Here is a 26,324-nt window from a genome sequence, read left to right on the forward strand (position 1 = left end):
TGCACAGTATACAGAGAAGACGTGTATTAGTGCAAACAAAGGTTAGACTCTGAAGTAGTTTTCCCCATTGAAACTGTGTTATTCCAGTGAAAGAGATTCCTGCACACAAATGAAAATCTGGTAACTATTAGCAACACTCTTGGAAAAATTTCCCACTGGTGACTCCTTGATACTATTCATAGAGTATAAGTCTCCTAATACCATTGGCAAATAAATTGTTAAATGGTAGAGCTGGTGGCAGGGGCAAGCGTGTCTAAGGGTATTTGTTCTTGAATAAAGCACACCAAGGTATTTGTGCCCCTTCCACAAATGACTACACAACAGAATTTGCTGGTTCTTTCTCTTCTAACTTGGGTCACGTAATGAAAGTAATACAGACGTTTGTACCACCACTTCAGCACTGTTGAGCTTTGGCTACTCAGTTGGGCCCTGAACTATTCAGACTATTGAAAAACCATTTTCTGTGGATAAGTTGTGGTATATATACAATGGAATACTATGCAGCCATCAAAACTCCCGAAATCTTGCCATTTGCAACAACATGGATAGAACTAGAGGGTATATACTGAGCAAAATAAGTCAATAAGAGAAAGATAATTATCATATGATCTCACTGATATGAGGAATTTGAGAAACAAGACAGAAGATCATAGGGGAAGGGAGGGAAAAATAAAACAAGATGAAATAAAAGAGGGAGACAAAACATAAGAGACTCTTAATCTCAGGAAACAAACTGAGGGTTGCTGGAGGGGAAGGTGGTGGGAGGGATGGGGTGGCTGGGAGATGGACATTGGGGAGTGTATGTGCTATGGTGAGTGCTGTGAAATGTGTAAGTCTGATGAATCACAGACCTGTACCCCTGAAACAAATACATTATATGTTAATTAAAAAACATAAACAAAACAAAACAAAAAACATTTTCTAGAGCAGAAGAATGGTGCTGATGGTGTCTTCAGGGTTCTGGGCACTAGGATAAATCAATGGTTGAACAATCAGAAGAATTAAAGTGGAATCTGAACCAGATGAGAAAAGCCTTCCTAATTTAACAATCCTCCTCAAACCTTCCAACACAAAGGAAGCGGGTATCTATAGTTTAAAACCATTGACTATGATACCAAAGACAGCTGTCCCTCGCACTCAAGGTTTCCAGAGAAGATAATTCTCAACCTCCATACATAGGTATAGAGTCTAGTGCTAGTTATTAGTCACTAAATTTCATTTTGGTCCCTTTTTTTTCTGCACTATGGTTAGATCATCAGTGGTAAAGGCACAATAATAGCACAATAGTTGAAAAATATGCCCTCTGGTCAGAAAACTTGGCTTCAGTGCTTGCTAAATCTGTGACCACGTACAAAGACATTAAGCAGTGTTGATAAAAATAGTTTCATAAATTTGCTGTAAGCATTACACCCAATAATGGACATACAGAACCTGGTAAATAATATGTGATCAATAAATGGTGGCAGAAGTGGGTGTTGCTACTATTACTGTCCAATAAAAGATGAAGGTAAGAAAAGAATATATCAGAGTGAGTACAATCTTATTTGTTCTAGTCTTCTAAATAGAGAAAATGATTAAAACCATTGGCCTATTTCTATGGATCAATTTCCAAAAATGCTAGAAAGCTGAAAGCACCATTGAACAAAACTAGAATATACACCATTATGGAAAATAATCTAAGTTTTATGATATCTGCAGAGGACAGGGTAATTGTCAAAGCCTTTATGAAAGCAAGTACACACATTAATTGCCTATCTGTTGAGATTGGCAGAGACATTCCCAAGTAGTATTTATGTAATATGCATTTCCTCTAAAATGGAGGCCTAATTGCTTAGTTATTCTAAATTGCAGAATGGAAAACAAAGGAGCCGTTTTGGCCATGTGGGTAAACAACAGATTTCTAAAAGCTAATTATCTCTTTATTTAATAGACTGAAGTTGTACCAAATGAGACATTTAAGTCTAATAAATAATAAACAAATTGTAACCTAAAGACTGAAATATAGGAGCTGCTCATATAGTTTTTATTGCTCCATTAAATAAGCTCTTATTTACTTCCCCCACAAAACATAATTATACAACACTGGGTCCATTTCAAGGCCATTCTGATGTGCTATTTAAAAATTATGTGAATCAACTTACATACTCAGGAAGTCTTAAAGCATAATATTTGAATTCCATTATCAAATGCCCTCTTTGTTTCCATGATTAAGAAACAGAAATGCAGTCTCTAAAAATTTGCGCATAATCACATAAAACTGCTATTACTATTTGTCTTACTAGAAATGATTACACATAAGGATAGCTGTGCACTTCAGACAAATAAATGCTAGTGACTATACGTACTAGTTTCTCCGTCAGATGTTTAATACTTTGGGTATCTTCTCAATTAAAATAATTCAAATGTAAATACTAACCTCTGAACATGTATTCAAAATTCACATACCGATTAAAAAAAAGACATCACGAAAATGTAGTTAATATCTTTGCTTGTTTAATGTAATAACAAATCATACAACAGAAATAACCAAAACTGGATGTGTGAATATTTAAGAAACCTCCAGGCTCATCATTTTTAAAGAAAACAAAAATGAGAAAAATGACCTCTTAAAGCTATAATATGACAATACGAGATTCTGTGCTTTCTTAGTTTTGCTGTGCAAAAGGATTTTCAACGCTTCGTTTTTCTTCTTAGGGAAATTTAGCCCACTAGTCTATTTTCATTCTCATTCTATTAACAAAAATCACATCCTGAAATGATAGCAATAATAAATAGTAGACTCGAAAATCGTTACCTGCTCTTTCGCCAAGGGCAAGTAATGATTTATGGTGGATAAGAAAGAGCAGGGATTTAATTTACTCTACTACCTCAGGTGGTGATACAAGAATTTGTACATCTGTGAAAAAACACAGTTCTTATTTGCATGGTGAAAATACTCAAGTCATGAAAATATATGGAAGGAAGCTCCCTGTGGGTTTATGTGAACATTTCTCTCTCTCTCTATCATTCAGGGCTGCGTGCCCTACATACAAAAATAAGATAAAACAAAAAGTTCCTGGTATAGAGAGGTGACAAAGCACTAATGTAAATTCACGAGTTCGCCCTTCTACATTTTTTTTTTGAAGATTAGGAAAGCTAGGCTGACAACTTCCACAAAGATTGAAGCAGTACGACATTCTGTCCTAAAATAGAACACCCACAAGGAAAAATTAGAGTTTTAGCTCACAGGATTTAAAAAATAAACCATATTAGCGTATATAGTATAAGATAGGAACATGAACCTGGTTATTTTTCCTATCAATTTCTAAGGAGTTTTAGAACCAATATTTTTTTTTATTTTTTTAAAAAGATTTATTTATTTATTTATTTGACAGACAGATCACAAGTAGGCAGAGAGGCAGGCAGAGAGAGAGAGGAGGAAGCAGGCTCCCTGCTGAGCAGAGAGCCCGATGTGGGGCTCGATCCCAGGACCCTGGGATCATGACCCGAGCCGAAGGCAGAGGCTTCAACCCACTGAGCCACCCAGGCACCCCAAGAACCAATATTTTAAATTAGTATGTATTCTTAAATAAATTAGTAGTACTCTTAGTTCTTGAAGACCAAATTTTGTCACCATCACACACCACGCCAGCATCTCTGTCTTGTCGTCCCACCTTGTTTTAGTTCAGATAACTGTTTACAATCTGAAATTATCTTTTACATGTGGTTTTCTGGTTGACCCATTAGAATTACAAACTTCATTCCATCAGGGACTGTATTTATTCTTATCTATCAATGTAATCCCAGCATTTAAATATAAAAACTATTTCTTGTTAAATAAAACACAAGTGACCTATTAAATTTCTTTTTTATACTAATGAAGTGGAAAACCATAGCACTTATATTTTTCATAGTGATACAATATTTTAACTAAAGATAGTATTTGTCAAGTATAGGAAATGCATGAAATCCACTGTATCTGTTAAGAGTATCAAAACCTGATATTTTGCATAAGAATATTTTCATAATTAAGCATTAATTAGACATACTACTTTATTGACTTCTATTTCATAAAGCCTCCAAAGGTTATGAAAATCATGATTTGACAAAAAGCATAATCTGCATCTAACATGGAAAGGAAAAGATGATTGCATATGTGTACTATTTTTAAATGTAAAAAAGGTATCAAAAAATAATAATACATTTAATACTTATATGACTAACTTAGCTATAGCAGCTATAGTAAGAGACTGACTACACTGTTCTTCTATATTAGCAACCTTATGTTCAAAGGAAAACTAAAAACTATTTGGGTTTTTAGTTTACTAGGGTTTTAGAAGAGATGTTTCCCTTTGGTGAGGATATTATATGTTTAGGTGCTCTGAAATTTGGGATATATCCTTAGATTTTTAGAAGTCCATAGGCTATAGGAAAAAAAAGAAATTCAAAGCTGATTTCCAAAAGTAGTTTCCTATGTGATAGTTTTCTTTCCTATCAAATGAGTTTCTGAGTAAATCTATTAAAATATTCACACATAATATAGAGTATCTAAAGATATATTATCTTAAAGTATTTATTTAATATCATCTATATAAATTAATGTTACCCAGACTATCTTTTGAAGAACACTCTCCTGCAAAATGTCAAAATATTGGGCATATAGGGACCTTAGGATATTAAGGTTTTGGGGGGAACGTCTATCAAGTGAGAACCCTACACTTATTTGAGACCCAGATCATGCTTGGGAAGATATAGTATAAAAGTTTTATAAGATAATTCAATAGGTCAAATAAGACAAGCTCCAGGATTCACAAAAGATGCAGAGAAACCATTATTTAAAAAAATTCATACTGAGTTTAACAATGAAGAATAGGAAAGTACAGTCCTCTTGGGAACACAAACTGTCACACCCTCTGTAGAAAACAGTATGGAGCATCCACAAAAAGTTAAAAATAGAACTATGCTATGATCTGATCAGTAATTGCACTATTTGGTAATTATTCAAAAAATACAAAAGCACTAATTCAAAGGGATACATACACCCCTGTGTTTATTGCAGCGTATTTACAGTAGCTAAACCATGGAAGCTGCCCAAGGGTCTATCGATTGATGAAGGGATAAACAAGAAGTGGTATAGATATACAATGGAATATTACTCAGCCATAAAATCTTGCCATAGGCAATGACATGGATGGAGCTAGACAGGGTAATGCTAAGTTAAATTCATCAGAGAAAGAGAAATATCATATGATTTCACTTACATGTGAATTTAAGAAATAACAACAAAAGCGAGCAAAGAGACAGAGAGAGAGCGAGAGGCAAACCAAGAGATGGACTCCTAACTATAGAAAACAAACTGAAGGGCTACCAGAGAGGAGGAGGGTGAGGGGATGGGTGATGGGGATTAAGGAGTGCACGTTTTGTGATGAGCGGTGGGTGTTGCATAGAATTGTTGAATCACTATATTGTATACGTGAAACTAATATTATACTGTATGTTAACTATATTGGAGGAAAAGAGATCTAATGTTCTCAACACAAAATTACTTATGTGAAACCAATATAAATACCAATTATTAACCATAACTGGTGGGTAAGTATTAGAACAGCTTTGGTACATTTCAGAAATGGACCCTAGTATATGAATGATTAAGAATTACCATTAAGTGGAGCGAATAGTATAATGAATAACTGAAGCTAGTAAAACATTGAAATGATACAAAGCTGCTGTAAAGATGACTTTCTAAATTTAAAGATGAAAAAATCACAAAAGCAAAAATTATAAAACATTTTTATATATAAAGATATAAAAACAGATAGTCAAAGTGAGGAAATATATTTAAAAGGTAAATATTGATGCTCAATCAGCTAATGTGTGTAAATCAATAAGAAAAAGACTAAGAACACAATTCACAAAGAATGAAATACAAATGGACTAATAAATACTTAAAAAAATGCCCAACTTCATTAGTACTCACAGAAAGGTAAATTAAGATAAAAGAAAACGTTCTATTAAATTAACAAAAATCTTTAAAAATGAGAATATTAAAATAAATAAATAAATAAATAAAAATGAGAATATTCAACCAAAGCATGTTCATAAACTAATATGAAAAGTTGGTGAAATTGGCATAATTCCTTTGGAAATCAGTTTGGCAACATGCATCAAAAAGTCTTAAATTATCCCTTTCTAATCCATATCCTAAGAATTACAAATATTTGTCAACCATTTATGCATAAATGTATCACATTGAAAAGATGGCAATAGCTGTGTTCTGTAACCTCATTATGACTAATGAAAATTACATTCGATATGATATATCCAGTGAATGCAATGACACAGGTATTGCAAATTACAAATTAAGAATCACAAAAATAACAGGAAACATTCAGAAAGTTCAGTGAGATGCTAAACAGCATATTCACTACTATCATTTTAAAACTTAAAGAAAGATGTGCCAAAATAGTAAAAGGGATTTTTTGGATAGGAGGATTATGGGTAATGGTCTTTTGATCAACTACTTTTTAGGTGTTTTCTGTAACACAACAGTATTATTTTTAAATGGGAAAAACAGAATGAACTTGGTTATTCTTAAAAATAAAATGCCTTCAAGAGAAGGAAAATTTAAATGAAAATATTGAGATGACATTGGATTTAATATTTCGTTAAAAATTTTTGTTTCCTATCAGGTTTTAACTTTCCAGGTTGATAGAACAGAGAATTGCAGAGAGGCTCTATATGACAGACCAGAGGGTCTGGGCAAATCGCACAAATAATACAGCCCTTGTGCTTGCTATCAACTCAACCAGATGACACTTCGGCCAATACTAAATGAATCAGTGTTCAAATATAAGAATGTCTGGTAAATTAGGCAGTAGTCAATTATCTTAAAATGATTTCCAGAAACATTAAAATCAACGTTAAATCTTTCTGATCTCCATTTTAGTTAATACTTTAAGATATTTTTGAGAACACTTCATGAATTTCAAGTGTACTCTTTTAAACAAGAAACTGTGTTTAGATGATTTTTTTTTTTTTTTCTTTCCTGGAAGAAACATGTGTGATACATTAAGGTACTCAGTTTGCTTTATTAAAGATAAAATATGTCTGTAAAAGTGAAAGTAAAAAAGGCAAAAAAGGCATCTCTGTCTACCCCTGGGGAAACTTTAGGTGAATTTGCAGCCCTGAGTTGTAAACTATGGTAATTTAGCAGTGAAGTTGATGGATTTTAATTAAAGCCTTCTGCAATCCTTAGTGGCTTAGAGGTGGAAGAGCCAGAATTTTGAAGGAATGAAATGTAACTACAATTTACTTAATTCTTTTGCTTCTAAGTTAGTGGTATCTTCTAGTTTTGAAATATATATATCTTTGTAAAACTGTAATTTTTATATTTTTTTCCAAGAGCTTTCATTAAATTTCAAAATATATAGAAGTAGAGAAAACAGTATAGTGAACATACCCTTCCCTTCAAGCACCCATCACACAAGTTCAGCAATTATTATTTCTAGCTAATCTTGTTTCATCTACACACCCGCCTATTTCCCTGGTCATGGTAGACTATTTCGATTGAAATCTCAGACATAATTTTGTTTGTAAAATTTCAGGATAAGTCTCTAAAAGATACTTTATAACATATTCACGACAACAGTGTCATGTCTACAGGGAAAAAAAAAAGTATTCAAATTTTTCAGACTGCCTTTGTCCATACTCATTTAGATTAGAATATATGTAGGTTCCATTTATTGCAATTGGTTGATAAGTCTCTTAAGACTCTTTTAATCAATACATTTCCCTCCATCACTTTTTCCCCCCCTTAGAGTATTTTGTTGAAAAAAAAAAAGTTACTTGTCCAGTAGAATTTCCCAGTTTTCTATAAGTTGTTCTATAACAAGTTCTATAACAGTATGAATATACTGGGACTACAAGAATAGACCAGGGGACCAATGTCATCTACAACCAATGACCAGTTAGAATAAAAACACTATTTGTGAGTAAACTAAAGGGGGAAACGCTCTACAGTTTAGCTATACATATAGGTGATCCCACGTTCTTTTTTCACAGTAGTTTATTAAATTGCTAATAACCAGTACAAATAGCAAATCTGATAGTACTCACCAGTCTTCATTTCTAATAAGCGTTTTTTCTTTTGTTGGCGTTCAAGTCTTTCTTTCTCTGCCAATTCTTTGGCTATTTGAGCACGTTTTTCCCTTTCCTCTGCCTCTCTTTTTTTGATGTTCTCCTTTCTTGCTTGCTGTTACAAACAAATTTTGGAAAATGATCAATTTTTAACCACAGCGATTCCACAAAAATTATTAATCTGTAGAACTGTGATTAAATATCTTTTAGATAATGGCTACTTCTAATATTAGTAACACAGTCTTTTAAAAGATTAGCACAGGAACCCTTGTTAAATATGGATCTATAAATACAACGTATGTTTGAAGCACCTGCATCTTAGTGGAATCAACTAAGAGAAGGGAGACAGAAACTAAAAATAAAAATCATTTAATTTACAAATCAAAACTGCTTCCTTATATATATTTCCAAAAGAGGGTCTAGCAAATGTATTAGAGCCTTCCATACATCTTCTGCAGGTAAACTACTGAGTACCAGAAAAGTAGTCAAAGAAATGGCAGAAAAGAGTTGAAATTTTGCAATGACTGTTTCATGTTACAGTCCATCACTTAACAATTTCTCTCACATGAAGACAAGTGTCATAGGATGTGTGAGGAATATTTGGCATTTCAAAGCTAGACCACTAACTTCTCCTCAAAACCAATAACATGTGAACTATAGGATCCTGAATAGATATGTGGTTTAATTTCTTATTTTCTAAGTTTTTTACAAATCAAGAAACCCCTCTCACCTGGCATTAGTATGAATTAACAGGTAGATAAAGACTTTTCTATGTGCCAACAAACAGGATAGCACATACTATAGTCTCTGATAAAGACTGTGTTCTCAGTACCAAGGGATTCAAACGGACTATCTAATTGTTCATTTATCACTCATAGTATTAAATAGAAAACTATATAACTAAACTTTAACAAGTAGGTGGCTTATGTTAGTTTTGGGGAAAACTTTCATTTCTCTATTGTCATAATCTTGTTTGTGTTAACCGTAGAGAAAGTGCATGGTCTTCATTAGAAATCAAATAGCAAAATTTAATATTGTTGACCAAAATGATGAGAAGTACATGGGGAAAAAAGGAGGAAAAAAAGCCTAGAGTAGAGGCCATACGAATTCATCCATCCATCCCTTCATGCAATAAATACCAAGACACTGAGTAGTAAGTGGTATTCTGAAAAGCACTCGACATGTATGTGTCATATTTGTATATGACAAATATATGCATAGATGTATCTATAGGTCTAAAACACGTTTTTATTCTGTGTGATAGGGTGGACTAAGAAGCAAAGATAGATAATAAATAATAAGAGTTTAAGAAATATTCTACCATGAAAAAAAACAAGTGATGTGATAGAATGCTTGGGAAGTTACATTACAGTGAGGCGGTCAGATAAGGCCTCACTCACTGTTTGATTCATGCTGAATCTTCAATGTTAAACAGCTAACTAGGTGATAACCTGGGGCAAATACAAATGCAAAGGCTGTTGGTGGGTTTGAGAGAAATATAGAAGGCCAGTGGGATGACAGAAGAGGAGGTGAGGAGATACATCGAAGCCTGATCACTTAGGGTGTGCCAGCCAAGAAAGAAAGGTGGCATTTTCTTGGAAAACAACTGGAGATTTTTAAGCAGGAGAGTGCAAGACCAAGCACTCTAAGGTACAAGAAGAACCTTTGTTACAAGTTATCTTTTCAAAGATACTTATATTATGAACAGTCTTGGAAGACAGAGGTAGGGTCTCACTCTTAAATAAATGGATTTGTTCAGTGACCAGTAGGAAAGCTGGGGCAAAGGTCAGGCCGTCTTACTACCCTTCAAAAAAGATTGGGTTCCCTAAGTTCAGGATTTCATTCCAGTAATACAAACCATTGTGCACATAGGTATGAAATCTGGCCTTCTTCACATTGCCCTCTGGGAATATAGACTCAGGAATCTATACAACCATTGACTCTGGCTAGCGCTATTGCTGTACTAAATCCTTTGACTCCACAGTCTTGTGTTTTTTGCCAACATCCATGAGACGATGGCAGGCTAACAAGCTAAATTCTCCTACTCCTCAAAGTTCATGACATACATGAACACTATTACTACTAAGCTAAGAAATGCCAGCGGCAGTAATAGATGCTTTCCCATGCAATCCCTCCAATCCTCAAAATGGATTCTGCATTCTCTATTTGGCATAGAATGGTTCAAGAGTTGCTCATTATAATGAATGTAGGAAGAGCCAGGAGGGGAAGGCTGCCTATAGGGTATGTCCTTTCCACCACGCTGCTTCAGACGTACGGGAGTGTGTGTTCAGCACCAACTCTAAGACAATGGCTGCTATAAAAATCAACACAAAAAAGGTCAGAAAAGGGAGCATTAAAGTAGAAGACAAGTGTGGTTTCAAAGACAAGCATGTATACGTGTGTGTGCATGCACGCACATGGGTAGCCACGTGCGTATAGGTAAGGGAGACAGGGAGACTGGATTGTGGTAGAGAAAACGGTAACTATTCAGAAATCAAAACTGTATTTCTTGCTTCAGGGAAATGAGTAAGAGGAAACTACGATAAAGAAAAAAGATATATTTCATGTAGCTTACCTATTAAACTTATTAAAGTACAAAATTTTCCAATGTAAATTTTCTACTTTAATGACTGGATGCATTTCAATGAGAACACTTAATAGACAACCTATTACCAGACATAATTGCCACACCCTTTTAGTATTCCACTGGGCAATAAAAAGTCAAAATTACTTCCTAAGACCTATAAAAATAATGTTTACATTTAAGGAATAAGGTCTGAAGTAGTTCTTAAAGTTATTTTGTTTTATGGAAAATGCACTATTGATTTTCATTTAAAAGCCAATTTCATTTAAAACATATCTTATTCTGACATTATAACTACTAGAAGAATTTTGGCTGGAAAAATACCAACAGACAGCATAGAAATAGGTATTTAGTCTGAAACTAATATCCCAGTTCAAACAGTAATTGGGAATTTTCTTTTGTTCTAAATGTTGAGAAGCAAAAGTAGCAGAAAACAGAAAAGATGAACAGTTAGAGAACCACATTTTTCTAGACACAATTGCCTCTTGGTTACTTCCATTCTAAATACAAAGCTAGAGAGAAAAGTTATGAACTGTACATGAAGATAGCTATAAGACATTAATTTTTTAATCCTCTCATTTTAATTTTTTATTTCTAGTATAGTTCACACACAACGTTACATTAGTTTCAAGTGCGCAACTTAAGTGATTTGACGAGTTTATATACATTATGCAATGTTTACCTTATTCTCGACCTGGTTTTCTATTTAGTCAACTGGCAAATAAATTGAACTGTACCTAGTACTTTCAGTTATGCAGTGCCAAAAAAACTTCTCTGGGTGCTTGCAGAATGTCCCTGAGATAGCCTGGCAAATGCTCCTGCCTGAAAGATCTCTGGGCAATGACCACAGACAGTTTTAAAACTTCAGTCACGGGACGCCTGGGTGGCTCAGTGGGTTAGGGCCTCCGCCTTCGGCTCATGTCATGATCTCAGGGTCCTGGGATGGAGCCCCGCATGAGGCTCTCTGCTCGGCAGGAGCCTGCTTCTCTTCCTCTCTCTCTGCCTGCCTCTCTGCCTACTTGTGATGTCTGTCAAATAAATAAATAAAATCTTAAAAAAAAAAAAAAAACTTCAGTCACATTTTGACTGTTCACTTGGAAGTCATAATCAATAATTTACCTGAGCTCCTAAGGCTCACATGCATTTTATGGTAATAGGAGACCCTAAAATAGCTCTATAAAAACACATAGTTAATAAATAAGTGTATACAGAGATAAATGTCAAATACATGTACATACGTGTGTGTGTTCCAAAAGAAAATGAGCGCACAGTTACTTCCCATAATTTGTGTTCTGCGTAATATAATGAGAACTTTGCCACAAGTTTAAATATACATTATAGCATCACACCTTTTTGTCCCAGAGAAACCAAAATGACCCAAAGCCAGTGACTTTCAATAAGCACGTGTGCGTGTGTGCGCATGTGTGTGTTTGTAGAATTTAGAACGGTCTGGAAGAACGTAATCCTCCATAAGCTGTGACTATTCTCCTAAACATTATCTTTGAGTTTTTTTTTTTTAATTTCATCATCTTTTTAATAAATTTCTGTGATTTTCTTCCTCCACTCAACATATTTCTCGAACTCATTCTCATATTTAGATATAAACAGAATCTCATTTTCACTGCTTATAATATTAAGTTATTTTATTATTTACTCACCTATTGGTGGGATTTGAACTGCTTTGGGTTTTTGGCTATGATGAACAATGCTGAAAGCAGCAATTTTGCACATGTCTCCCTGTACCTATGTGTAAGAGTTTTTTAATGGTAGATCCCATTAGGTGGTTCTTAAATCTGATTAGAAATTGTTGAGTTTCTTTAAGTGAAAGAGAACTGAACGTTTTAGAATGTAAAACACAAGCAGTAAGGAAAAGTATTCTTTGTTGATGCTTTTTGTTTATGTTCTAAGGAGTGCTGGGTCCCCCTGTAAAATATTATTTGACAGTGTGGATTATGACCAAAATAGCTTGAAAGCCACTCCTCTCTCAGGTAGGAGTGGAGCTGGGTGGTGAATAAAAGGAGAGATTCCTCTTCCATTTTACTACATGGTGTCAAAATGTTTCCTAAATGGTTGTGCCAAAAGATACAGCTACCATCAGCGCATAATCATAGCCTACATACTAACCAAATCGTTATCATCAGTCTTCTATTTGGCAAGCTTATAATAGTATCACATGGTGCTTTTAACTGGTATTTCTATGGTTACTAATTAGCTGAAGCTGCTTCTCACATGTTTATGAAACATTTGTATTTCTTACTCTGTGAAATGCCAATTGTATCTTTTACCCACTTTTCTATTAGGTTATCATTTTTTTTTTAAGATTTTATTTATTTATTTGACAGACATAGATCACAAGCGGGCAGAGAGGCAGGCAGAGAGAGGGAGAGAGGGAAGCAGGCTCACTGCCAAGCAGAGAGTCCAATGTGGGGCTCGATCCTAGGACCCTGAGATCATGACCTGAGCTGAAAGCAGAGGCTTTAACCCACTGAGCCACCCAGGTGCCCCAGGTTATCATTTTCTTAATTTGCAGTTCTTTAAATATTCTGGATAGTAATCTTTAGTCAGTTTATTTTGTAAATAGATTTTGGATTTTAACTGTCATACTTCATTTACTTGTGTAGTCCTTCAGTAAACAGAAGTTCTTAAATGTAGTCAAAAATATCTGTTCTCTGACTGCTAGCACCTTTTATAACTTATTTAAGAAATCCTTCCCTACTTCAAAGACAAAGAGATTCTTCTATACTTTCTTCTTAAAAATTTAATAATCCTATTCACACTTTAGTAGCTACTTTATCTGGAGTCACTATTTTTGAATGGTGTGAGAAAAGGAACCTATTTACTTTTTCCTATGGAAAAAGGTTGAACTGTAACTTTCACAACTAACCCACTCTATGCCCACTGATTGGCAAAGTCATCTCTTCTGGATTTGAAGTGGCCATATATGTGCTATTTTTGGTGACTCTTTCAGTCCATCTGGTCCAATATATCCCTGTTTGCATCAGTAACACTGTCCAAAATATTATAGCTTATGCCTGATTTTTCTTCTTTAGAATTGTCTTCACTTTTCTTGAGCCTTTCCTCAGTCATCTATTTTGCAGAGAAAACTTACTGAAGTTTTTGAAAAGGCGTATTAGGATTTTGAACAGGATTTGCTCTGACTCTGCAGATTTTATGTAAATAAAATTGGTATCTTTACAATATTGAGTCTATTTATAAACATAATGTGGCTGTCCATTAACTTGGGCCTTTTTAAAGTCTTTTGAAAAAAAATTATACTTTTTCCATCTAGGTCTTAGACATTTTATATTAGATTTAATCTCTGTATTTTCTATCATTCTTTTAAATGGTGTCTTTAAAAAAATTATGATTTCTAATGTTTTGTAACTAATGCACATTTTATATATTCCATTGATAAAATTTATTTCCAATAATTTTCTTACGGCTTCCTTTTCATATTATTAATAGACAACTGTATAGAATGGTTACTTGGTTATCAAATTTTCTATTTCTTATTTCTTGTTTTATCATACTGTAGGAACTAAATTCCTATTATTAGGCTAAGAAGGTTCTCTCTGTCCCTAGTACTCTACTTAGGGGTAGAGGGTTTGACTGGTTTATTGTTCTTGTTTTAAAATCTGAACAAGGGTTGAATTTTATCAAATGTTTTCCTCAATCTATTTAAAGTCTTAATGCAGTAAATGTATAGTCTAGTATTAAACCACACTTTCATTTCTGGGATAAACTCAACTTGGACATGAAGCATTTTCTTTTTGAACATTTGGTCATTGTGCATAGATATTTATATTCTATCAATTTAGAATAATCATTTCATTAAATTTGGTAAAACTCATCTCTAAGACTTTTTTTTTTTTTTTAAAGATTTTATTTATTTATTTGACAGAGAGAGATCACAAGCAGGCAGAGAGGCAGGCAGAGAGAGAGGAGGAAGCAGGCTCCCTGCTGAGCAGAAAGCCCAATGCGGGGCTCGATCCCAGGACCCTGAGATCATGACCTGAGCTGAAGGCAGCGGCTTAACCCACTGAGCCACCCAGGCGCCCCTCTAAGACTTTTTGAGTCAAGTATTTAATTTGTCCAAAGAGTCTAAAGAAGTCATCTTATAGGCTTATTCAAGCTTTCTTTTTCTTTTAAAGTAGTTTCAATATGTAGTAGTTTTTCTAGGAACCTACCTATTTTATCAACCTAATTCTGGCCTACAAATTTTACTTGCCTACAAATTACTGGCCTACAAATTATGCTTCCCGCTTTTTACTATCTTCTGTATCTGTAATTGTAATTCTTCTTATATCCTCAATAGCTCCTTTTTCTTGATTAATCTTTTCAGAAATACAAGTGGGGGAGCAGCAAAGGGAGAGGGAGCAGACCCGCCCTGAGCAGGGAGCCCCAGGTGGAGCTGGATCCCAGGACCTTGAGATCCCGATCTGAGCCAAAGGCAGATTCTTAACTCACTGAGCCATCCGAGTGCCCCCTAATTGTCTTTTCAAAATAATGACAATTTTGCTTTTCAAAAATTCTCTAAGTCCTTTTTCCTTCATTCCTTTGTTTCCTTATTTTTTTTTCTAGGATTATACAATTCATTTTTAACTTCTGAGGTCTGATGCTTACTTTTTTTTTTCCCCCAGTCATTCTAATCTTTTAACATAAGCATTTAGGGTACAAATTTTTTTATACCACTATCAATGCATTCCATAAATCGTGGAGTATTCTCACTATTGTTCAGGACTAATTTTTCTCTATGATTTCTTCCTTAACATGAGTTATTTCATGTAATTTCAGAATTTTCAAAATAGAGGTTTTAAAATTTCATCCTTTTCCCAATTTGATTGCTAATTGCATATTATAGTAGTTAATGAAGAAAGCTGCAGCTTAGAAATTTATCAAGATTCGGGGCGCCTGGGTGGCTCAGTGGATTAAAGCCTCTGCCTTCGGCTCAGGTCATGATTCCAGGGTGCTGGGATCGAGCCCCGCATCGGGCTCTCTGCTCAGCCAGAAGCCTGCTTCCTCCTCTCTCTCTGCCTGCCTCTCTGCCTGCTTGTGATCTCTGTCTGTCAAATAAATAAATAAAGTCTTTAAAAAAAAAAAAAGAAGAAATTTATCAAGATTTCATTCATGGTCTCTAGTACATGATTACTTAGGTAAAAGCGCCACTTATGACTGAGAAGTGTACTCCTAATTGTCGAGTTGGGTTCTCTCTATATTAATCAAATCAACTCTATTAATTGAATTGTTTAAATCTCCCATATCTTCAATGCTATATCAATTAGAGAACTTTGTTGAAGTTTCCCCCAATATAATGCCAAATCTGTCAAGTTATCTCTAGAAGTTAAAAACTTTTACATGTCTGTTTTGGTGCTATATTATTATGCTCATGCCAATTTTTGAAGTGTATCTTTCTGATGAATTAAGCTTTCTATCATGAAGTAACATTCTCTTGTCTTAAGTCTATTTTGTCTGTTATCAACATAGTTTCCCTTTTTCTTTTGGCTAATATTGTATTCATTAGCTGTTCTTTCAAACTTTTCCACATACCTGGGTTATAGGTAGGTCTCAAACAGCATAAGGCTAGGTTTTGTTTACCCAATCTTAGTCTTCTAAAAATTTTATTGTGGTTTATAAAATATTTGCTTTTACCACTTCATTTTAATCCTTCTATTGGTTCTTCTTTATGCATCTTATTAATTTTCTTTGTATGTCTTTCTCGGTCAATTTCTCCTCCTGTGATTTGGAATGTATACTGGATACATCTATCCTTTTACTGGTTATCCTTGTAATTTTATCACACAAATTAATTTAACAAGACCTGAAAGTTCACTGATAGCTTTATCTCCCTTCTTCTCCTTTGAGCAATACAGAAAAGATTAAACCCTGAACTCCACAAATACCTCGTTCAGCTTATTTCAAATTCTGTCCAGGAGTTAAGCTCTGAACCCCCTTTTCTACAAAACAAGTTAGACACTGTTTTATTGTATACTTTCTTTATATTTAGTTTCATAGTAGATATGAAATTTGTCTCTCAATTCTTTCCTTCTGAAGGAAAAAATGTTGCCTCTTTAAATATATTTTTTAAAGTAGGGGTCAGCAAAATACACTTGCGACTTGGCCAGCAGTTCCTGTAAATATTTGGATTGGACATAGCCAGGCCCTGTCAGTTACATACCACTTAGGATTGCTTTTGTACTGCTACTGCAGAGCTGAGTAATTTTTAACACCTGGTTTGCAAGTATTTACTACCTGGCCCATTAAACAGTTAGCCAATCCCTGCTTCGGGAATTCATGAAAAACAATCCTTTGCCCTTAAAGATTTCCCCAACTTTCTCACAAGACAGCCATGTTTTAAAATAGCTTGTATTGTAGTGCGAATGATCTTTGAGTCTATACTATATTGTGAGAAAATTCTCACAAGTAGGTTCTTATAAAAGGCTGATCGACACATAGATCTTTATTTCTTAAATACTTTTGTATAATGTGGCAGTTCTTATACACTATATATATTTCTGGGTAACTTATGCATGCGTGTTTTAGGATCCAAAGGTAAACAATTTATCATTGAACAACCATATAAGGTCCTAAGCAGTCACTCAAGTAAGTTTGTTGACTGGACAATCAAGAATATCATCAAAAATACAGTGAGTATAACATTTTATTACTTTCAGAAATGATTTTTAAGAATCTGTTTATTATTGTTTCTTAGAAAGGCAGTAACATGGTAAGAAATCTAAAGTCTTGTGTCTCAGTTTCCTCTTCTGTAAAATGGGCAAAATAACACCCACTTTATGGTGATATTATAAGAATTAAATGCCAGGCACACAGTAAAACCTATATAAATGCAGCAATTATTAATAATATTAGCAATATTACTAACTTATATTATTTCCATTACTATATCATTGGTGAAATGCCCCACACAATTATTTATCCAGCAACAATTCAAGCAAGAGCCACTTTTTAGCTTGCATTGATTATATATGCTTCTATCAAGCATATGGAGGAGTGTCAATTCTCAGGGTTCCTATGAGAATACAAATATTTTCCACTCAGAGATGTTGGAATATGACTGTACACTGACTCAACAGGAAGTTCCTCCAAAGCATACATCTAATACAGCTGGATTACTTGGCAGGGAAGGTACAGAGGTGAATTAAATATGGGAGACAAGGTATACTCTTATTCTCTAGTCTAGTTATTTACCATTAAAAATTATATATTTATATTTTCATATATAGATATAGTGTTTTTAATACTTCTAAAACTAAACTATACTAAACTAAACTAAAACTATACTTAATGAGATTTTATTCTGATAAAGAGTTTAGTTTCCTACAGTATTTCCCCCCAAGGTATTGTTTGCTTTTGAAATTAAACATTTTTTTTAAAGATTTTATTTATTTATTTGACAGAGAGGGAAAGAGCACAAGTAAGCAGAGAGGCAGGCGGGGGGAGGTGGGGGGAAGGCAGGCTCCCCACTGAGCAGGGAGCCCGATGTGGGACTCAATCCTAGGACCCTGAGATCATGACCTGAGCCAAAGGCAGAGGATTAACCCACTGAGCCACGCAGGCACCCGAAATTAAACATTTTTGATAAATTAACTTAAAAATGTGCCCAATGACACAATTCCGTTTTTTTTCCCTCAAAAGCAAAATTTAAAAAATCTATGTGTGTATCACCTCCTTCCAAAAAGCTTAGTGGTCTATATTCCAAACATACTTTTTCTTGTCAAAAATATTTGTCTTATTTTATGAGAGAAAAATTATAGTATAAAAATGAGAATATAAAACACAAATGGACTTCCACAGACGCTGACTTTTTAATCATACTGCAACTCCATTTCTGACTCTTAGCCCATTTAAATAATTTTGTCTACCCAATTCAATTTTCAACATATGATAAAATTCTATATATATTGTTAACTTTGAAAATGACTAGAGATCTTATTATATGAAAAAACATTGAAAAGTTTATAAATGTCTTCTTGTTCAGAGTTATATTTCTTTCAACATTAATGAATATTTAAACTATGCAAACCAGCGATCTTTTCAGTTTTCACTAAACTCAAAAAGTTTTTCTTCTTACTTATCTAATTTTTATCTCAGATCCCTAAAATAAGATTAGACAAACTGAATTTAAATCTGCATGCTTTCCAGAGGGATGGGTATCAGGTACTATGAAAACACAGGCTAGGGGCGCCTGGGTGGCTCAGTGGGTTAAAGCCTCTGCCTTCGGCTCAGGTCATGATCTCAGGGTCCTGGGATCGAGCCCCGCATTGGGCTCTCCACTCAGCGAGGAGCCTGCTTCTTCCCCTCTCTCTGCCTGCCTCTCTGCCTACTTGTGATCTCTCTCTCTCTCTGTCAAATAAATAAATAAAATATTAAAAAAAAAAAAACCACAGGCTAATTCTCCCAGAGTAAACAACATGCAAGAGTCCAACACATTCGAGGCGCCTGGATGGCTCAGTGGGTTAAAGCCTCTGCCTTCGGCTCAGGTCATGATCCCAGGGTCCTGGGATCGAGCCCCGCATTGGGCTCTCTGCTCCTCAGGGAGCCTGCTTCCTCCTCTCTCTTTGCCTGCCTCTCTGCCTACTTCTGATCTCTCTCTGTGTCAAATAAATAAAATCTAAAAAAAAAAAAAAAAAAAAAAAAAGAGTCCAACACATTCCCATTAAATGCTTTTTTAGCAGTTTATTCAATTTTGAGAAGACTCAATGTCAAACATACTAAATGACTGCTTTCTAGAAATTCCTGATGACCACATTTTGGGAAGAAATGGAAAATATTTTAACTAAGAAAACCTTAAATATATATTCCTGTACATATTCCTATACTGAAACACGGAAGAATCATTTTTCTTATAATTAACACCAGTCACAACAGTCTTTAAGAATATAAAACATATGTGACCTATTTGCCCATTTTCCATTAAGATTTTCTTTTGTAACTAAATACAAAATTTCCCCTTCAGACAAAAACAAACAAACAAACAAACAAACAAAAAACCACCCAGAAACAATGGACGATAACTACCTTGTGGAAAATGGTTATTCTTAGAAATCCCTATTTCCAACAGTATAAGTAGATGCTTTAGAGAGGAATCTAGAATGACAGTAAAAATTTAATTACACTCTCTGGTATTACCAAATTCAATGAAAAAATGCTGTCAATGAGAACAGGAAAGCATGATATACTATATACTGGCACAAACAATTCATCATCTTAACATTCAATATAAGGTAATACTGGTTGAACTTTTCAGGTACATGAAACTTAGGAAAATGGGAAACTATCCTTTGAGAATGTCCCCCAAGAATGTGCAGGTGCTGATGACTAAACTATTTCAGCTTCAAGGTGATCTTTTTGGTAAAATCAGTTTCAGATGAAACAGCAAATTACTATAAGCCTATCAGAGACTTAACATTATTGAACCTATATAATTACACAATGGTTTGTTGATGATTTTGTCACACATTTTGCAACATTCTCAAATAAATGAGATAGTTCAACCTATTCTTCTTTAATAGAAGAAGTATGGAATATTCACAATTATAGTTTCCCAAAGTATAATTGGATTTTCCATTAAATGTGTTTTCTTCCTTTGTGCTCTGAAGTAGTATAAAAATACTGTTTTCCCACAATTGTGAGGCTTAAAGAAAGGCACAGCTAGGCACAAGAAGGTAGTCATGAAGTGTAGTGATTAAAGGGAGGCTTAGCAATACGGTAGTTTTGTTTGTTTTTGAGCTACTGCTAATTACCTCTTCAAGGAAAATATCCAGCTAAAGGCCTACAATTTCTGTGTAAACCTGGAAATGTTTAAGACATAACATTACAAGTAGGCTTAAGTAAACAGTGTGTGCTCTCTCTCTCGTTCAGAATGTAGAAGACCAGTATATCTGCTGTACAAAGAGGATGCCATTTTATTCATTTTTGTTTGTAGTCTCCTACTTTAATGTTGTCTTTTCAATTACATGGATTAATATGCTTATTATTATGTATTAGTTTATTTCTTTCCCCTCTACTGCCTATCAACAGTTGACCTTATCATTTTATTAGGACAACCTAGTCTTTACCTTTTGCTATTATTATTTCAGTGAACAAAATATTTAAAAAGTAAAAGGAAAGTACAAATTACCAGTCATTTAATCATATAGAACCTGTCATCAGATGTACTTGTAACCCCACTGAGTAAGGCATAGTAAGAATAAATCCTATCAGTAAAGAGAAAATTTAAGTCAATTAGTCTAGCTTTGTTTCATTGTGAAAAGTCTACAAAGTAAAGATTAGAAGAACCTATCAGAATTATTTTCAAGGTTATAAACCCCAAACATTCAGCACCTGGAATAGCTCTAATTCCTTAAAAAAATCAGATGCTAAAGGATATAAAGAAAACATCCTACAGATAAAATATTTGTTTTGTTCTATGTTTGGAGCTTTATACCTCCCAGTATGATCTCAGAAAACAATACTGCCACTAAAGACATTTTTTATGCTGTAAACTCACAAAAACAAGCAAGGAGAGAAGATATTTCCTATAATAATTACAGAAGTGAGCTCAACATCCAACCATGGGACTTTACATGCTTTTCATTGGTCTGATAACACCATGAGTCAATCTACAAGATTTAAGGAGCACACAGGGAAAAGCGTAGTGCTTTGAAGCTCCTATTGGTCAGCTTGTTAGTCCATACAATGGTCATCAGGAATGACATTTAAAGTTGACAAGCATCAAATTTGTGTGACTTAAATAAGTTTTGTTCTGGTTGTCCTCTTTACTAAGAAAATTTTATACTAAAAATATCTCCTCATTGGATGAGTTCATTTTTGTTTGGCAAGTCACTACTTTAGTCTCAATATTCAGTAGAAGAACAAATTGTATTTGATCAATCCATGCAGCAAGATTAAATGAGTTATAACTGATTTTATATTTGTTCACTTATACAGTGTATTTCAACTGCATGAACCAAAAATTAACTTAAAGTCTTCAAGTAGCATGAATGATGGATCTTTAACAGGATGAAACATAACTTGAGCAAAATTGTAGAAATAATCTAAACACAGAGCTATTGATGAAAAACAGCTATTTATTTAGTTCAAAGTGTCTATGTGGAAACATAAAATAAAAAAGGGACACAATACTTAAAATATTGATCCTGTTATAACGACATGGTGAAGGCAAAAATTACTTCTATTCTTTGGGGATAGCTAACTTGTTTTGAGGGTGCATGTGCATTATGTGATTTGATCTTCAATATGGAACATCCCCAAGGAACACATGGTGTTATTAAAAGAAAACAGGCTCAGTAAGGTTAAGTAACTTGCCCGTGGTTCTAACACCCCATGTGCTCTGATGCCAGAGCCCGCACTCTCAGCCATGGCCATCTTCCCAAAAATAAGTCAGATGGCAAAATACCACTATCAAAATTAAGCAGCCAAGGTTAGGCTTCCTGTAGGCCAAGTTCATAAATCACTTTAGATCTGAAGAAATGAGAGTGAATTCTTCCTCTGTGATTGTCATTACACAATTCAGCCATTACATAGTTCTATGCAGGGAAGGAAGTTTAGGGAGAAACTATTTCGACTTTAGCGACAAGAAAAACTGCAATGTTCAGCGCATACACCCAAACCCAGTGCATGAAAAAGAAAATATCTAACAGAGGCTACCCCACCTTTTGTGTATGCATTAGTAATCGTTCTTAAGGCAGGATTGCTTTTCTCACTCTGAAAATCTTAACCTGAAAGTGGGATGCCCAGATATGCAGGGTCTGAGAAAAAGACAAAAGATCTTTTTTGCTACTTCACAATCCCTACAGAAAATGTTCATGTGAGCAGAAAAGGAACTACATGAAGCAAAAAAAAAAAAAGTCTGACTTATTTAAGTGTAATCACACCAATTCTGTATGGGAATATATGAAATAGTAAACTCAGATGGTCATCACAGTGCTTACATATGTCTAATTAAAACAGAAAATTGACAGAAAGAGATCTGCAAATAAAGAGAACATACTGGTGGCTGTCAGAGGGGAGAGGGCTGGGAGCGCAGGCAAAATGGGTGAAGGGGAGTGGGAGATACAGGCTTCCAGTTATGGAATGAACAAATCATGAGGATGAAAGATACAGTATCGAGAATATAGTCAATGATGCTGTGTCATGACAGATGGTAGCTACACTTGTGGTAAGCATAGCATAATGTATAGAGATGCTGAATCACTACATTGTACACATGAAATCAATGTAACATTGTGTATCAATTATAGTTCAAATACACAGAAAAATGACATATTCTTAAGTACAGTTTAGTAGGAAAATTGTTTTCAAACATGTTATCTATAAGGAAACAAATAACAAAGGAGAGCCAAGAGAGGAAGCATTCAGAAGTATTTCTCTAGGATGAGGTCGTTAAGCAAAATAAACAAGGTGTCAGTAGAAATTTGTTTAAGGAGTTAAGAGTGTTGTTGCAGGGACGCCTGGGTGGCTCAGTTGGTTGGACGACTGCCTTCGGCTCAGATCATGATCCTGGAGTCCCGGGATCGAGTCCCGCATCGGGCTCCCAGCTCCACGGGGAGTCTGCTTCTCTCTCTGACCTTCTCCTAGCTCATGCTCTCTCTCACTGTCTCTCTCTCAAATAAATAAATAAAATCTTTAAAAAAAAAAAAAAGAGTGTTGTTGCACTGTGTTAATAATTCTGGCTAAAGAAAGAGAATAGCAAAAGAATTTTCAGTGATGGAAAAGGAAAGCATCACCAAGATAAGAAACAGAAATGTAATAGAAGAGACCACAAGCTTCAGGTGTGTGAGTAAAGGCACTTTGAGCACAGTTCTCTAATATAAATATGAGTGAGAAGTGGGGGCAAGACAAACATTATGCTTCACAGGGCCCAACAGGGCCCAGCGAGACACATGAAAATTAGGTCTAAATTCAAAGAACCAAGGTGAACATGCTAGAGCTGTTAGGTAGGGTGGGGGGAGGGATGGAGGGTCCTAGTAAAGCCAATGAGAATTCCATAATGGGCTCAATTCATCCTATAGAAGCCCACACCTCTGTGAGTAATGGATACATTGGTAATTGTATGTAACAATGAGTCTAAAACCAATTACAAGTGGAAAACAATGATTATTGTTGCACAACACTACATAACAGAAGGCATGAACTTCACCCGATGAAGCCTGATGCCTGGGAGGACACCAACATACTCAGCCTACAGTGTGGGGTCAAGTATTCCCACCTAGTATCTCCAATTTGAATTCTACGGTTCCCCATGAGTCCTACAGGAAACAACAATCTATTATAGGAAGATGCTGACTCTCTACCCCCAACCTTAACCCTCATCCCCAGCCTAGGGGTGCATTAATAGTCCTCTAATTTTAAAAGAGAATATTTTATGCTGTGAAATAGAACCAGACCAACAAACATTCTGTACCATGAACCCATCAATGTAGACAGAAAGTTATTCTATTAAGGAATGAGGATATAAAGTAGTTTTTGTGCTGATTCCCTCTAGTAAATTACCAAAAAAAGCCCTTAAAAATCACATTTTAACAATTCTTCCAAACTCTCTGAGCAATAGTCTACCTGGAAATATTTTCTAAAGTACAGGCTTTGGAGTTGGGCAGGCTTCCATTCAAATCCTAGCCCCTACCAATTCTGGAGCCTTCTGAAAAGACACTTAGATTCTTTACCGCCAGCCCCTGCAGCCCCCATTACTGCACGAGTGACACTCTGTACCTCACAAGAACACTGGGGAGACAAAGCTGGATGATGCACATAAAGCATCTAGCATGGATTCTAGCAAGAAACAGGCACTCGATCAGTGGCAGTTGTTTTTGGGTTTGTCTTGTTGAAGACAATAATAAAAATAAAGCAAAATAAGAGGATAATGGAAACTTATTCCCTATTTCTTGGAAATTGATCAGTAGTCCTAAATAGAAACCATCTACCTAGAGTAGATTGTTAACACAACAACAAATTAATTGCCGGATGAGAATCTCCAACTAGAAAAGAGGTGAGGTAAGCTGCGGTCACAATGAGCAGGGCTCCTTGGAAGAAGCTACATGATCATGTAACTTTTGCCTCTTGGTCTACATGGCTTGCGGCAGCAGTCTAGAACAGATGTTCCTTCTTTAGCTATTGTGTAGGAACTCTCAGAAAGGAAAGGAAAACAATAAATATATAAAAGAACCTGAACAGCTAAATATAAACAATGTAGTTAAAAGATCTTAGTAACACTGGTAAGAGATTACATGAGTCGGTGAAAGGTATCGCAAAGGGCTTTAAATAAAAATGAGCCAGACTTTTGGGGCGCCTGGGTGGCTCAGTGGGTTAAGCCGCTGCCTTCGGCTCAGGTCATGATCCCAGGTCCTGGGTTCGAGCCCCACATCGGGCTTTCTGCTCAGCAGGGAGCCTGCTTCCTCCTCTCTCTCTGCCTGCCTCTTTGCTTACTTGTGATTTCTCTCTGTCAAATAAATAAATAAAATCTTTAAAAAAAAAAAAAAGAAAAAAAAATGAGCCAGACTTTAATTGTTTAAGAGTAAATTCTGGGGCAATTCTAAAATATAAATATTTTTGGATAAATTATTCACAAACCAATCACTATTAAAAATAAATTTGGAAAAAAAATAAAAGTGGCCACATTTTTTATTTTGGGGAGGTATTAAGTTTCAGGTTAGTTCTGTTAGTCATTTAAATGTAATTCCCATGTTTAATAGGAATTAATAGAGTTCAGCATGTATGGCATAGACTGGTGCAAGACTCCTTGGGTTAGCCCCTCAGCTCTGTCAGTTGCTGGCAAGTCACAACCTCTATAAGCCTTAGTTTTTTCATCTGTAAAATGAGAATAATACCAATATGGATATCACATCTAGTAATTGTTAGGGTTAAATGAATGAATAGGGCACCTGGCACTTGGCTAGCATCATATGTATTAGCCATTAAAGCCTGGCCCCCACTGTAGATCAGACTCTTGCTCAACAAATTTACCCATCTGCTGAGTAATAGATAAATGCCATGAATCACAATAGAGAAACAAAGGTAAGCAAGATAGACACACATCTAAAAAGATGAAGCGAAGTCTGAGCAGAGAGCAAAAGGGTGAGTATAGTAACTCTGCCAGGCAAAATATGGACAGAATGCTCCAGGCATAGGAAACCATAAATAGAATGATCTGAACTTGGGAAAAAACATTCCATGGAAAACTGCCATAGTTGGTGGGGGGGGGGTAGGTATGGAATGAGGACAGTGGCTCCAGCTCCATGTACGTAATACAAAATGGACCTCCACCTTATTAGTAAAATTTGCTCATTCATGGCCAGGAGTATTCCTAAATACCAGTGGATGAAGTAACAATATAAATGTATCTTACCAGTATTTTCTTAAAAAGGAAATTTATTTATTTTTGTTGTTTATTGTATTGATATGCCTTTCCAGAACAGACCTAACACATTAAAGTACTACATCTGTTGCTAAAATTTGCACACTGATTCAGTGAAGTTAACTGGATTTTCAAAGCTGAATAGTGTGGAATTAAATAGCAACATAAGGGATCAGGAGAATTTGAGAAAACAAACCATTTGTCAAAAATTTTTGCCAATATTGACACTGTCATCTTTTTAAACATACACTGTCT

At 35.1% G+C, this 26,324-nt stretch overlaps 1 protein-coding gene across 6 annotated transcripts in view; it reads right to left on the reverse strand.

Annotated features, from left to right (window-relative positions):
- Nucleotides 1-26,324, reverse strand: part of DIAPH3 (diaphanous related formin 3) — a 510,449-nt gene that overhangs the window by 159,491 nt on the left and 324,634 nt on the right. For all 6 annotated transcript variants that reach the window (XM_047720091.1, XM_047720089.1, XM_047720090.1 and 3 more), the window contains one exon: nt 8,095-8,230. In XM_047720091.1, the coding sequence (XP_047576047.1) occupies nt 8,095-8,230 (136 nt within the window). The remainder of the gene's footprint in view (nt 1-8,094; nt 8,231-26,324) is intronic.

Source organism: Lutra lutra, chromosome 3, assembly GCF_902655055.1.
Source record: "Lutra lutra chromosome 3, mLutLut1.2, whole genome shotgun sequence".
Lineage (NCBI taxonomy): Eukaryota > Metazoa > Chordata > Mammalia > Carnivora > Mustelidae > Lutra > Lutra lutra.